At 43.9% G+C, this 13727-nt stretch overlaps 1 protein-coding gene across 5 annotated transcripts in view; it reads right to left on the bottom strand.

The window, feature by feature from the left end:
- Nucleotides 1–8917: 8917 nt before the first annotated feature.
- Nucleotides 8918–13727, bottom strand: part of LOC134194927 (insulin-like receptor) — a 14928-nt gene continuing 10118 nt past the window's right edge. For 3 of the 5 annotated variants that reach the window (XM_062663908.1, XM_062663909.1, XM_062663911.1), the window contains exons 11-12: nt 9452–9529; nt 8918–9390 (exon numbers count right to left, since the gene is read on the bottom strand). In XM_062663908.1, coding sequence (XP_062519892.1) covers nt 9107–9390; nt 9452–9529 — 362 coding nt within the window. In that variant the 3' untranslated portion in view covers nt 8918–9106. Of the gene's footprint in view, nt 9391–9451; nt 9530–13727 lie in introns of those variants that run through there. The other 2 variants (XM_062663910.1, XR_009972263.1) reach the window with 2 other exon arrangements.

Below are 13727 nucleotides of genomic sequence, written 5' to 3'. Positions count from 1 at the left end.
GTATGGTATATTTACTGACATAGAAATTGATATCGGCAAACATTGACTATCAACAGTGTTAGATGCAGCACAGTGTAGTAAGGATTGATCATACTGTAGTACGGGACGTGTGAATAGTTGAGTGTAGGTGGCATTCAACTCCTGAAGGTGTTTCTTGTCAAGTACACACAATCCCTAGCTACAATACAAAAGGATGGGGCGACGGAAGTTCATGAAGCCTTTTCGCCGCCGTTTGGTCACTTGCACGAATCGTTCTTAGACTCATCTGTAGTCGGACACGGAAACGATTTTTTAAGGTAGGTCCTATCATGAAACGTGGTCGTGGGGAGGAGAAATTTGAGATTTGTGTACACACACACACACACACACACACACACACACACACACACACACACACACACACACACACACACACGCACACGCACGCACACACACACACACACACACACACACACACACGCACGCACGCACACACACACACACACACACACACACACACACACACACACACACACACACACACACACCAAAAGCTCGATGGAGAGCCATATAGGACCACGCCCATTTCTGTTGTGCGACCCGGACTAAAGCCTCTCTACGCTCGGCAACAATACAAAGGATGGGTCGACGGAACTTCATGAGGCTTTTTCGTCGTCACTTGCACGAATCGTTCCTATACTGATCTGTAGTCAGACACGAAAATATATACACCGAGAGATAGCCATGTAGAACCACGCCCCTTTTTTGCGACCCTGCCTCTCTACCCTTAGATGACATGACAGCGCATCCGGAACAGTCACTGCGTCTTCTAGGGGTTTGAGTGCACTGTAAAGTGTTTATTATAGTTGCCCTCGTCTGCCGTCAAAGCTTTGTCACGTTGTCACCTTTTTCAATAGAGAAATTATGTAAGTTTAATTATCTAATTGCATGTCTAGCGCGCACAAGAAAGTAAATTATTCGCAACTGTAGCCACAATAATTATAGAAGTACAAATTACAATCGATACACATTTAAAAAGCATGGTAATTGCACTTTCAAGTGATACAATTCTTGTACTATTGATAATTGGTTCGATACTTGATTTCGACTTTCTGTCTACGCTATGCTGTCTTTACCAACGAAAAGATCTTCCTTGTGGTGCGTCGAATCGTCGTCTGCAGAGCTAATAAATATTTAAAAACCACACGTGTACCGTTGACACGCCATTACTGTATGCGCATGATCCTCGTTCGCCGTCGTATCGTCCATGAGCCCGAAGTGAAAACACGTCAGATACCTCGACAGACGTTGATTCTTACTCAAGAGTCTTGGCGAAATCCTCCAGAGGACTCGTTAATTTAGACACGATTTTTGGGGATTTCGCTATAATTTGGAAATAGAAAGCAAGGCTCTATTTCAGGAAAACGGCAAACGTAACCCAGGGTAAAGATAATAATGGGTGCTCATTGCATTCCCACCTGTGCGGGCGAGCACGTACTATACAGCTGCAGAGTAAAATTTTAAAACAACGTCTAGAATACGTTGTTCAATACACTAGCGGTATGTAGTAAAAGATCAGGAAAAGAGAGCTGCTGCTAGATACCGTAGTAACTTGCAGACGCATTGATTCGGGCAGCATTTACGTAGTAAAAGCGGCAAAAAGCAAAACACGACTGTTGCATCTCTAGGTGTGTCTATTACTTCGCACATCGATCGCAATGAAATCTCATTCTAGATAACAGCGATCAACACAAATCGATACTCACTCACGTATACGGCTCACAACTGTCGAAAGCTGCCTCAAAACTGATCACTCTCTAGATAATTAATGTGTGAAGTACCATGAGTCTAACTTGATCAATATTTCACTCAGCTAGATTTAGACGTCCTCAGTCGGCAAGCGAAATATTTCAATGCGATTTCAGTCACAAAACATCGCCCGCGGCTAGCGAGATGGCATCGGCCAGGTGCACAGGTAGATTAGTTACATACTGCTGAATGCACTCGATGGACAGCAAATCAGTTTTGTTCGAAACAGCTTCGTACAATTAATAAACCCTTTACTGTCGTAAGTGACTTGTTTTCTTAAATTTCTTTGAACTGTGTACTTTGCGCGTTTTCTTCAGTCAATAGTGTCTAGCGATGACGTCACATGAAGTGTCACAGTTAGTTACGTAAATCAATAGTCAAGCTAACGGAGAAGAGCCTAACCAACGGTGTAGACGTGTAAACTACTGTTCTTTCAATTCGCTCGTGGAGTGGCTAGTTAGGGGTGGTGCGCAACGCACAGTAAAACGCGCATACCTAGCAGTATGTGAGCAATGTTTTCATGGCGATGTTAGCAGTTGTTAACTTTCATTACATCAGCTAATTAGTATTAGCAGCTAAGAACAGCATTAACTGTCACTAAAACAGCTAGTACAAGACGCTATATAAGTTAAAACGCTGCTTACGCCTAATTCAATCTTGTTGCCATAGTAATAATTACAGAGTGACGTCACATAACGTGAAGTGTCAATTTTGGCACCCATCGAGGAAAACAAACAATTATTCAAAATGATCTATTTGTAACAGCTGTCCCCTGGGTGTAGAGGTGGTGGAACGCAGTCACATAAGTGAGCATAGTTACCATAGAAACATCTCTAGTGATGACGTCACATGACGTAAACTATTGTATGCTTACTTTCTTCAAAACTAGCAAAGAACGATTCGAATTTATCAATTCATAAACGATTCCCCCGGCGGGTAGGTGTGGTGGCGCACGGACGGACGCACGGACGGACGTACGCACGGACGGACACTCAGAGTACCCCTTTGACGCACTAGAGAAAACTCGTTCGCTTCGCTCGCTCGCAAATAAACGGAAGCGGGGTAAAGGAACGCACGTGATCAAACGTACGAAAAACGTAAGCTCTAATTAAAAGTTGGCGGGAGAAGAAGGGTAATTACATCTTTGCCCTAGCATTGGCATACAAGCTTCATCACGGGTTTCTTTCGTTGTGTATTTTGGTAGAAGATTGCAATACATTTGGTATAATCTCGATGCTCAAATCTTGATTTTATCTATCAGAGGCTTGCAATAGATTGTGCATGCATTAGTGATCCTTCTAGTCGAATCCGGTGGTGTCTGCACCCACAAAATGAGCTGAAATTTGTGAGTGTCCAAATGTGCAGCTAGTGGCTGTGGTCGACCCTACTGCTCCGCTTCTGAAGCCTGTGCTTGTAATTACTTTCGAAATATCCAAGGTTTCTGCAATATTACAGGCAATCTGCAGTAGACGATTTGATTGAACTATCACATTTGTGATAATGTCATTGAACAAAAATCTCTCAGGACTATACAATGTTCAAGTCGTTTGTGTGGAATCGTTGTTTTCACTAAGCCCGGATGTACGAAACCGAATGTGCAATTTGTAGAACCCGAGTGTATTGCAATCTTAGAGGCATGTCACGCAAAAATTATTTACTCTAACCTATAAACCTGTAACTTTGAAACATATTTTAGTTACTTCTGCTAGCAAACCAAGCATGCTACAGCATTAATTAATTTTTGAAATTGAGGTCTCTCTAGAGTAAACATGCAAATTACTGTACATGAATCTAATTATCACTTTTGTAATACTGGACAATCAAGTGCTATTTATCGTAATCTGTCATAGGACACTTTCTAGCTACGCACAGTCAATACGCATGTCAGCAGTAGTCGTCATTTATTGCTTCGCATCTGCATGTGAAAAAAATTTGCTCCACAATGGCCGTCTTTGACTTGCTGGTAGCTTTTGTCTTTGCATCTTGTTCGTCACAGCGTACGACAGCCGAACTGACGCAAGTAAATCGAGACAGTTTTCTAAACTTGGTCAATCAGACCGTTGGTTCGGTGTTTATCTGGCAAACGTACAGTGACTGGTACTGCAACTCACCGATTCTTCCTGATCACTACGCGCCACGCATCACCACGTTCGTCAACTCCGAAAGCTACGCGACTCCAAGACGCCGAGCTCTCCTACTAAACACGTTCGACGATCGAGAGAGCGAGACGTGGATTTTCGACAAAACGGCAGATTCGTGGGACAAGCTGAACGTCCCGGCTCCTCCACACCGACCCGGATGTTCGTACTCTCTCGTTACTCTGTGCAGTAAAACGATCGTGATGGTAAGGATGGCAACATGGCCTTACAAATATCGTCTCCGTCCAGACATCTGGCTGCTAGAAAGCGAAAACACGGGTTGGAAGAAAGTAACAATTGATACGCCACCTCTGCATCCATTGAAAATACCAAAAACGGGTCGTTTAGCGACTGTTTCGATTCCTACGCTCAACTCTAGCTTCGAAATCAGCGAATCCGTTCTTTTAATGGTTGCAAATTCTTCGTTTATACGTTTTTGGAAGCTCACTCTGTCTGCGTCTAGCTTGAGCACGATCACGTGCACGGATCTCAAACAGAAAATGTGTTTTCTAGGGGTTTGTCCGCATCAAATTACGATTAATTCGGCGGCCGTCTTTCGTACGTCCGCCGTTGTGTATTTCACTGCCTATAACGGCATCTTTGCCTACACATTGTCGTCAGAAGTTTGGACACGAGTGTTCGCGTGGAGCGGAAAAACTGCAGTTTACACCGACTTTGCTGGATGTCGATCGCTCGATTGCTTTGGCCACTTCAAGAACTCTAAACAGTACACGGTGTATTCAAAAAGTGGCGTCGGAACGTACAATACGACAAACAAAACGTTCAAAAACGTTCTAACAAAAAATGAAGAAGGACCGGACTTCATGTCGGGTGTGTTTCTACTTGGAAAGCGAACTATGGTCACGTACTCGGCTGTGGGTAGAGAAGGGTGTCGACCGATATTATTCGAGATCCGGTACGGTTCGTGGGCTCCGCTTTCGTATCCGGAGGTCGCACCCGTTGGGTCGCAATCGAGTTCGGTTGTTGTCGTCGGAAGTCGAGTGTATGCGGTCACGTTTTCTGCTAGTAATACGCTTCTTGAGATATACGGAGCGTACGCACTCACATCGAACGTTTATTTCGATCTGTGGCTGTTGAATCTCGACGCCATGCGATGGCTGAGAGTCGATTCGTATGAACGCTATTCCTATGATGCCATCTACTATCAATACGTATCCGGCAGTGTGTTGGATAAACGAGTCTACATTGCTCTTGTTACTGCTCAAACGGGTTGCGATTGTGATGTCGATGAAGACCAAGTTATAGATTATCCGGGTACTTTTTATTTTAGAAAGTATCTCTATGTGTTGGGTTTTGTGCTAGAGGGGAGACGATGGGTGCAGTATCAGACGAATTGTAAGCCGCCTGGAAGATGGCAACACTCGGTCGCTGTTCTGGATGAAACCTCGATGTTGATATTCGGAGGATACGGGAAAGATAGGAAAACACAAAACGAAAAGTTGATTCTGAATGACACGTGGATCTTGACAATCGTCGACAATGGCAACGACACGGCATTGTGGTCTAGAATCGACGGTGTGTCGAGTCCTAGCGCTCGATTCGCGCACAGTATGGTACGAGTAGGCAACATAGTCGTATTATATGGAGGCCAAAATCAGTCTGAAACATGTCTGAACGATTTCTGGCATTTTGAGATAAACAACAAAACGTGGATGCAGCCATTTTACGGAGATGGTGAAAGTAGAAGTAACTACGGACCTCGTCTGAGCATCAAATCCGATTGCTTTTCGACTGCTACCGCTGTTGGTAAACAAGCGTTTGTTGTGATCCCGTGTCGAGACCAGGGTTGTGCTTATACGGGACTTCAGTTGTGGATGTATTTGCCATACGGTGTCGTCTGGGTGTTTATCTCTGTGTCACCCGAAAGTAGTTTATCGTTGTCTTACAGCATTTTCTTGTGGAAAGAGAAGATAACGATTATCGACACGGCCAAACCTCGCCTTCTCTTTTCAAACGTGGGCTGTCCTGCTGGTTACGCCTCCGTCAACATCACCTCTCTCGATACACCTTGCACTCCGTGCAGTCTAGGTTATTATTCAACTGCAGGTTCTACTGTTTGCATTGAGTGTCCGGGAGGTCTCCTCACAAAGTCACTCGTTTCTACGTCAATATACGATTGCAATGTGTGCGAAGATTATTGTATGTACGGCGTCTGTCTAGTCGTTCAATCCGACGGTCAACCTCAACCGGTCTGCAAATGTATCGTCGGATTTTCGGGCAGTCGATGCCAGTATCCTACATACTATCTAATCACTCTCGGAATCATCGCCTTTTTTGTCTTCCTTGCAATAGGAATCATCGTGCCCGTAAAAATTTGGAGAAAACGAAAAAATCGCGAACGAGTATTAGTAGAACATGTTGAAGAACTACAAGGTGTGTGGCAGATTAGCGAGCAAGAGGTCGTCATGCAAGAGAGGATCGGACGCGGAGGCTACGGCGAAGTATACCTCGCAGAGTATCGAAATCTCCACGTTGCCGTCAAGCTCTTGCGTCTCACGACCGAGGAGAGCGTTGTCAACGAGTTCGAAAGAGAAATCAAATTCATGCAGACCGTCCGCCACCCCAACATTGTCCTATTTCTGGGAGCCGGACGACTGGAAGAGGACGGCACACCCTTCATTGTTGTCGAATACATGAGTCGAGGATCTTTCCGGGATCTACTCGACGATCTGGAAATGGAAATTCAAATAACCAGAAAGCTGTCTTTGTGTTTAGATATTGCTAATGGAATGATGTTTCTTCATCAGTTGAACCCGCCAAGGGTTCACAGAGATCTGAAGAGTGATAATCTCTTGATCAGTGAAAGTTGGGTGGGGAAAATCGCCGATTTTGGATTGGGAAAGCAAATCGACGCTGCATCGAGTGAGGATAGGAAGACAAACGAGAAATTTCATCGAGATCGGGTCGAGTTGAACATGACGTATTCGTTGTCGTTTCCCTTGCTGAGGACGAGAGAGAACGCGGCGTCACACGGTGTTGGGGCCGCAAGATGGCGAGCACCAGAAATATCAAGACATCGCTCGAACGAGTGCAGTACTGCGGCAGACGTGTACAGGTAGCTTATAATTGCTCACGCACTCACGAACGCACGCATGCATGTGTCTACTGTACAGCAAATTTTGTTACGGTGGGACACACACACACACACACACACACACACACACACACACACACACACACACACACACACACACACACACGCACACGCACACGCACGCACATACACAACACTAAATTTCTTAATGAATTGTAAAAAGATAAAACTTTTATTTTGGCTTTTACACAAATTGTGTTTAATAAAATATATAAAATATATGAAAATTAATATTTTACATAAACTACTATAAAAATATAAATGTAAATTTGACTTAGACAAAATCACTTTTAATTAAATATATAAAATATATAACAATAATTTAGCCCGGGAAATTGAAATAGATAAATACAAAATTATATAAATTTGGCTTAAACACAAAATTTAATCACAGCTAATAAAATATCAAAAAATTCATATTTTATGTAAATTACAAAATATTCAAAAATTAATATTTATATTCGACCTTAATTAAAATTCTATTTTATTGCTTTGGTCTCAGCTTTGGCATAGTTTTGTGGGAGATGTGGACACGACTGATTCCTTTTCATCATCACGAATTTGGCTTTGAGGTGGTGGCTGCTGTTCGCAGTGGTGAAAGACCAACGATTCCCGGCGACTGCCCGAGTGACTACGTCAACTTAATGACGGAATGTTGGACGACCACGCCCTCCGAAAGGCCCGACTTTACAGAAATAGCTCAACGACTTACAAACATGACAGCTCAAGCTTGACAAACGCTGCATGTTTCTTGACGTATCTGTGCTGATAGTGTATGTGCACTTATCTATATAGTTGAATAGTTTGCAGTAGAGAAATACTACAAACAGAGTCAGTGAGACCGTCGCAAAAATCGAAAGTGGTGTGTGTGTGTGTGTGTGTGTGTGTGTGTGTGTGTGTGTGTGTGTGTGTGTGTGTGTGTGTGTGTGTGTGTGTGTGTGTGTGTGTGTGTGTGTGTGTGTGTGTTTCCATAGTGCTGCTACTCCAGCCCGCGTGATTCCCTAAGTTCAGCTAAGCCTGGTTTGCAAGATTAAACTTGTCCACAGCCGCTCTGACCTTGTCGTGTCAACCCACGTGCCCAAGCGTGTCACGTGACAGTCGTACCAGTGACGTTTTTCTATCGCATCACACACAGTAATGCAGTTCCCACTGGGGGCATACTAACACACGTACAAACACATAGCTACAATACAGTAGCAACACAAGACAAACTACCTCCCGTCAACCCTTACCCTCTACGACATTCCTAACTGTCACTTTTTGTCAACCAGTCATCTAGTGAATGAAATGCCCTTTGTAAGAACTTCAATTTCAAATTCTTCATTCTTTTCACTGATTCTTGAAATGTACCTCCAAGGCGGTCACAAATTGATTCATTCCTCTTCATACCCAATCCTCTTCTCACACCTTTTCTCTTATCTTGCAAGGCGCGCTGCGCGCGCTCTCCAGTCTGGAAGTTCGAAGCTAGCTGAGGCTCTGGCTGAGGCCTTCCACACCTAAGTATTTGTTTTCAAACTTGCTTCCAGTTCCATTTTCTAAGACTCCTTTTGTAGCCTGTAGCTCTGACTCTATAGCGCAGACAATGAATACGTTGAAATGATCTACAACAGCCGTCATGATGTTGCGAAACACTGCAGATCGTTCGAGCAACTTGTCTAGCGATTCAGGGCTGCTTTTGGTTGAACTGCAATTTGTGTAGGAAACCGTAAGTGGAGTCCACATCCCAGGTTCCCGTATAAACCTTCACATGTTGGAGGTCTAATTAATTAGTTAATTAAAGATGAGCTGTTTAATTAATTATTTGATACTGTGTATTGCACGCATCATTTTCTAGTGCAAGAGACGCAAACAATTGCATGCGACGCACAAGATCAAGTCACCGGTTAATTAATTAAATTATAAATCAATTTTGCAAAATTCTTTGCACCTATAGCAAAAAAGATGCATGAATACAAACTTGAAATTTAAAAGCAAGTTAGCTAAACGTTACTGACACAGCACAATATCAAGCTACAGTACAAATCACATAACATTGCCATCGAACTACACCATTATGTCGAGTGAATCATATCACTAGCCTATCAGGGAAGTCATCCAGAATACCACCCAAGAGTTTCAAGTCTCCGCACACCAAGAGAACTCTGATGAGCGTCTGTCTCTTGCCGTCAGATTTTTCTACTTCAGAGATGATGGCTTGAAGCTTAGCGCTTCCAATGGCGTGAGGATTGGTCAGTTGATTTATTTGGTCCGCTTTTAAGCCAAGACCGAGTCCGATTTCAAGGTTGGAGCCGGACACATTGCTTTTAATGACCCTAGTGACTTCCTCTATACCGTACTTGTCAATAAGTGCTGTGGACACATTCAAACAATTACAAACCTTAGAATTTTACTCGTGGAAATCAGTAAATACCCTCAAATTGAGGCCTAGTTGCAGAAGATGCTTGCGTCGACGTCCTACTGGGTACAACACCAACAGCTGGCAGCGGATCTTTAATAATACATGGCCATATAGTCAACGCAGGATACAAACACACATTCAAGTTGACAAATTTGCAAACATACATACATTCATATATTTCATAGTCTGGCAGCCAACCACTACACGTACTGATTGTTGTATAAAACAGCAAATTATGTTTAAATAATTTAAAATTTCATTTAGATGTCCATATTAATTAATCAATCAGTTTGTTGTAACAATGCACTATCAAAAAGGAAAACAAAATATTAAATAACTTTACACCAGCTGCATACATATATTTTAACTAGCTAAATTGCCAGTCTCTGCCCGGGTGCATTCAATTTATTGTGTCTAAAATTTTAGTTACAGTTAGATGTTTTAATTAGGTAACTAGCAGCGAGTATTCCATGTAAAATTCGATTCTGTATGCCGCTCGTTAGCTCTGGCTAGTGACAGCTGACTCAAGTTGACATCAATGTAGTTCTAATCTAGAAAACTTGCAAGAAAGAAATGAAGCGCTCCTTGAAATGCACTTAGTAAACGTACGTCGTCTCTTGAACTCTAAAAGAAACTATTAATTAAGTAATCCATTGTGGCGTCAATTCACAGAATTAGCAGCCCCTGACAGAATTCTCATAATGCTAATTAATTTAACGTTGTATGCAAATTTCTGTTGTTGCATGAGTTCACATGCATTTTTACTACGTTTTGAAAAATCAGCAGCCAGACAGAATTCTCATTCAGAGTTATATCCCGTTCAATTAAATCCTGTTGTGAGAAATTAGCAAAAATCGAGTATCTCAATGTATGCAAATTTATATGTTGTTGCGTGAGTATCCCGTTCTCATCATGCAGGGTAGCTCGATCTGAAGAACTATCAGCATGACGGAATTCTCATGAAGAATTTCGTTCAGAGTTCTATCCCGGTCAATCCCTCTCTAATTGTTATATAGCTAGTATCCCGCTGAAGACAAAGAAAATGTAACGGAGTGTCCCGTTTCCAAAAATTCTGTTGATTGGACTAGTGATTGGGTGAAGCCATTTGACTTGGAAGCCGCGTTTCTTCGAAGACGTTGCTGCCGTTGCGAGGAACAGGTGTATCGAACTTGGCATCTATTCGACACGAATCCCGTTCCGAAATATATCCGAGCAGCAGAACTGGAAGTCACGTGCAACGTACTCACCCGGATAATCCGTTCCCCGTATATAACAAAGTCACGACTCGTGCCGACTCTGGCCATTTCGACAGTCCCGCTGAACGTCGTCACTTCGAAGACGTTGCTGGCGTTGCGGGGAACAGGTGTCTTGAACACGGCAGCTCTTCGACGGGCGTACACGGACAAACGAATGTGGGCGGTTTTTATCAAGACCCGGATATCAGCAAAAATATCTTTCCTCTCCCGACGTCGCCTGCAATAATCGACACGCTCCGCGCGTACCGTCCGAAGTCGGGAACGGACAGTTTAAATTCGGTGCAAATCCGATACGTCATTACGGAGATATTCGCGCGCGAGAAGAGGCGGGTTCCGTCAGGAAATCGCGTCGTCGCGGGGGAAGTCCGGAAGACGACGACTGTAGTAGAGTGCACGCATGCGCAGTCTGAGTGTCTACGAGTTGCACTTTATAGTAATATCGTCTGTCTGGTGTACGTGATATACCCGTAGGGAATATATTGCAAGTGGCGACGAGGATCGTGTCTGGATTGCTCGAGCAGATCGAGACTTGCCTGTGAGAATGGCCACAGCAACATTCGCTATTGGGAAAATAGAGGACTATGACGAAGAGAAAGAAGACTTCGACGCGTAGATTGAAAGGTTAGAGCACTGGATGTCGGCAAACGCTATCAAGGCACCGACCGCCGTAGGAGACGGTGAACAGCAAGAGCCGGATAGGCGTGTGAGTGTCTTGTTGACAGCAATTAGCGCAAAAGCGTACAGTGTTCTCAGGAATCTATTGACGCCAGCGAAGCCTAGCGAGAAGAGCTACGACGACCTAAAGGAAGCGCTGAGATTACACTTCAAGCCAAGAGCATTGGTGATAGCTGAGAGGTTTCGGTTTTACCAGCGAAACCAACAGGCAGTGAGAGTGTAATGAGCTATGTAGTAGCACTAAAACACTTGACAGGTCGGTGTGAGTTTAGTACATTTTTCGACGAAGCGTTGCGGGATAAATTGGTGTGTGGACTAAGAAAAGAAGCCATTCAAAAGCGCCTATTGTCTGAGAAGAAATTAACATTCCAACAGGCAGTTGAAACCGCACACGCTATGGAACTGGCAGCCAAAAACACGGCAGAGTTCACTGGTCGAATGTCATCAGAGCCCCACAGGTGCATGGCATCGGGACCACTCGGAAGAAGGGTGGTATGAAGGTGCAACAAAGCAAGAAAACAGGACAGCAGATGGCCAGGAAACCACAAGGATGTCACCGATGTAGCGGAAACCATGACGCCCAGGAATGTCGTTTTAAGAAGGCCAAGTGTTTTGCGTGTCAGAAGGTCGGGCATGTGAAGAGCATGTGCCGGAACGCTAGAGACTCGGTATGTGGAGGAAGAAGATTCCGCGGAGAAGGTTGGGATCTCTTACCTACAGAGTAACACAACAGACAAGGGGAAGCATGACAAGGAGGAATCGGGTGGAATACACACCATTGGTCAGTTTACCACTAAGTATACGGTGCAAGTCCAGATAGCAGGATAGCCCATGAAGATGAAGCAAGACACAGGGGCAGTCGTATCTGTCATGTCAGAGGAGTGGTATCAGAGACACTTGTGTCAGTATCCACTAAAGGAGATAAATATGAGGCTGAAAGACTATCAAGGAAACAGTCTGAAAGTGAATAGTGTGGTCTGGGCACCAGTAAAATATGAAAAGGAAGACCAAACCTTACCTATAGTGGTTGTAGAAGGCAACAGGCCTGCACTGCTTAGAAGGAACTGGTTGGAGAAAATGAAATTAGATTGGGCTAATATATTTCAAATGACCGAGGGATCAAAGAAGTCATTTCACAAACAGGTGGAATCCAGGATATACTGCTTCAAAAACACAAGGCAGTGTTTGAAGAGGGGTATGGAGCAATAAGGGGATTCAAGGCCACGGTGCACTTAAAGCCAACGGCTAGACCCGTGTTCAAGAAAGCCCGCCCAGCTCCATTCGCACTCGGGGGAGCAATATCAGCAGAACTGGACAGATTAGTAGCTCATGGCATTGTGACTAAAGTGGATCATTCAGATTGGGCCACACCTACCGTAAATATACACAAGTCAGACGGAAGTGTACGGATATGTGGAGACTATAAAGTCACAGTTAACCCACTGGTTGATGTTGACCATTATCCGTTGCCTACGGCTGAGGACATCTTTGCAACATTGGCTGGGGGTCGAAAGTTTAGTAAACTGGATCTTTCCCATGCATACAGTCAGTTGGAGTTGGATGACCAGTCCAGGGACTTTCTAACAATCAACACACATCAAGGATTGTACAGACCAAACAGACTACATTATGAAGTAAGCGCAGCACCAGCAATTTTTCAACGAGTGATGGATCAGTTGTTAGCTGGACTCCAGGGAGTTGCCTGTTATCTTGATGATATGATCATCACGGCAAGGTCAGGGAAAGAGCACATCCGGGTTTTGAAAGAGGTTCTAAATTGGTTGGAGGAAGCAGGAGTACGACTAAAGGAAGGGAAATGCAAATTCTTTCAGGATCAGGTCGAGTATCTTGGGCATATAATAGACGACAGGGGTTGCATCCCACAGGAGAAAAGGTGAAGGCGCTACAGGAGGCACCAAAGCCTGCGAATAAAGCTGACCTGAGCAGCTATTTGGAGTTGTGACGGTATTATTTGAAATTCTTACCGAATGCGGCAACAGTTTTACAACCCTTGGATGAACTCAAGAAAGAAAACACAAAGTGGCACTGGATTCACAAATGTGAAGTCGCATTCCAAAGAAGTCCAAGGAGATGATTCTAAAGGCACCTGTTCTGTGCCATTTTGATGCAAACAAGCCAGTGAAATTGGCGTGTGATGCATCAGCATATGGCTTGCAATTGGGAGCTGTATTATCGCATCAGACAGCAGAAGGAGTGGAGAAACCCATAGCTTTTGCATCACGGAAAATTACTGATACAGAAAAGAATTCCGCGCAAGTAGAAAGAGAGGCGCTGGCCCTGATTTTTTGGTGTCAAGAAGTTTCACCAGTGTCTGTGGGAAAGGAAATTTACACTAG

This window comes from Corticium candelabrum, chromosome 19 (assembly GCF_963422355.1).
Source record: "Corticium candelabrum chromosome 19, ooCorCand1.1, whole genome shotgun sequence".
In the NCBI taxonomy this organism is placed as follows: domain Eukaryota; kingdom Metazoa; phylum Porifera; class Homoscleromorpha; order Homosclerophorida; family Plakinidae; genus Corticium; species Corticium candelabrum.
Note: the sequence above shows the minus strand (reverse complement) of the source record. Positions and strands in the feature narration are given on the sequence as shown.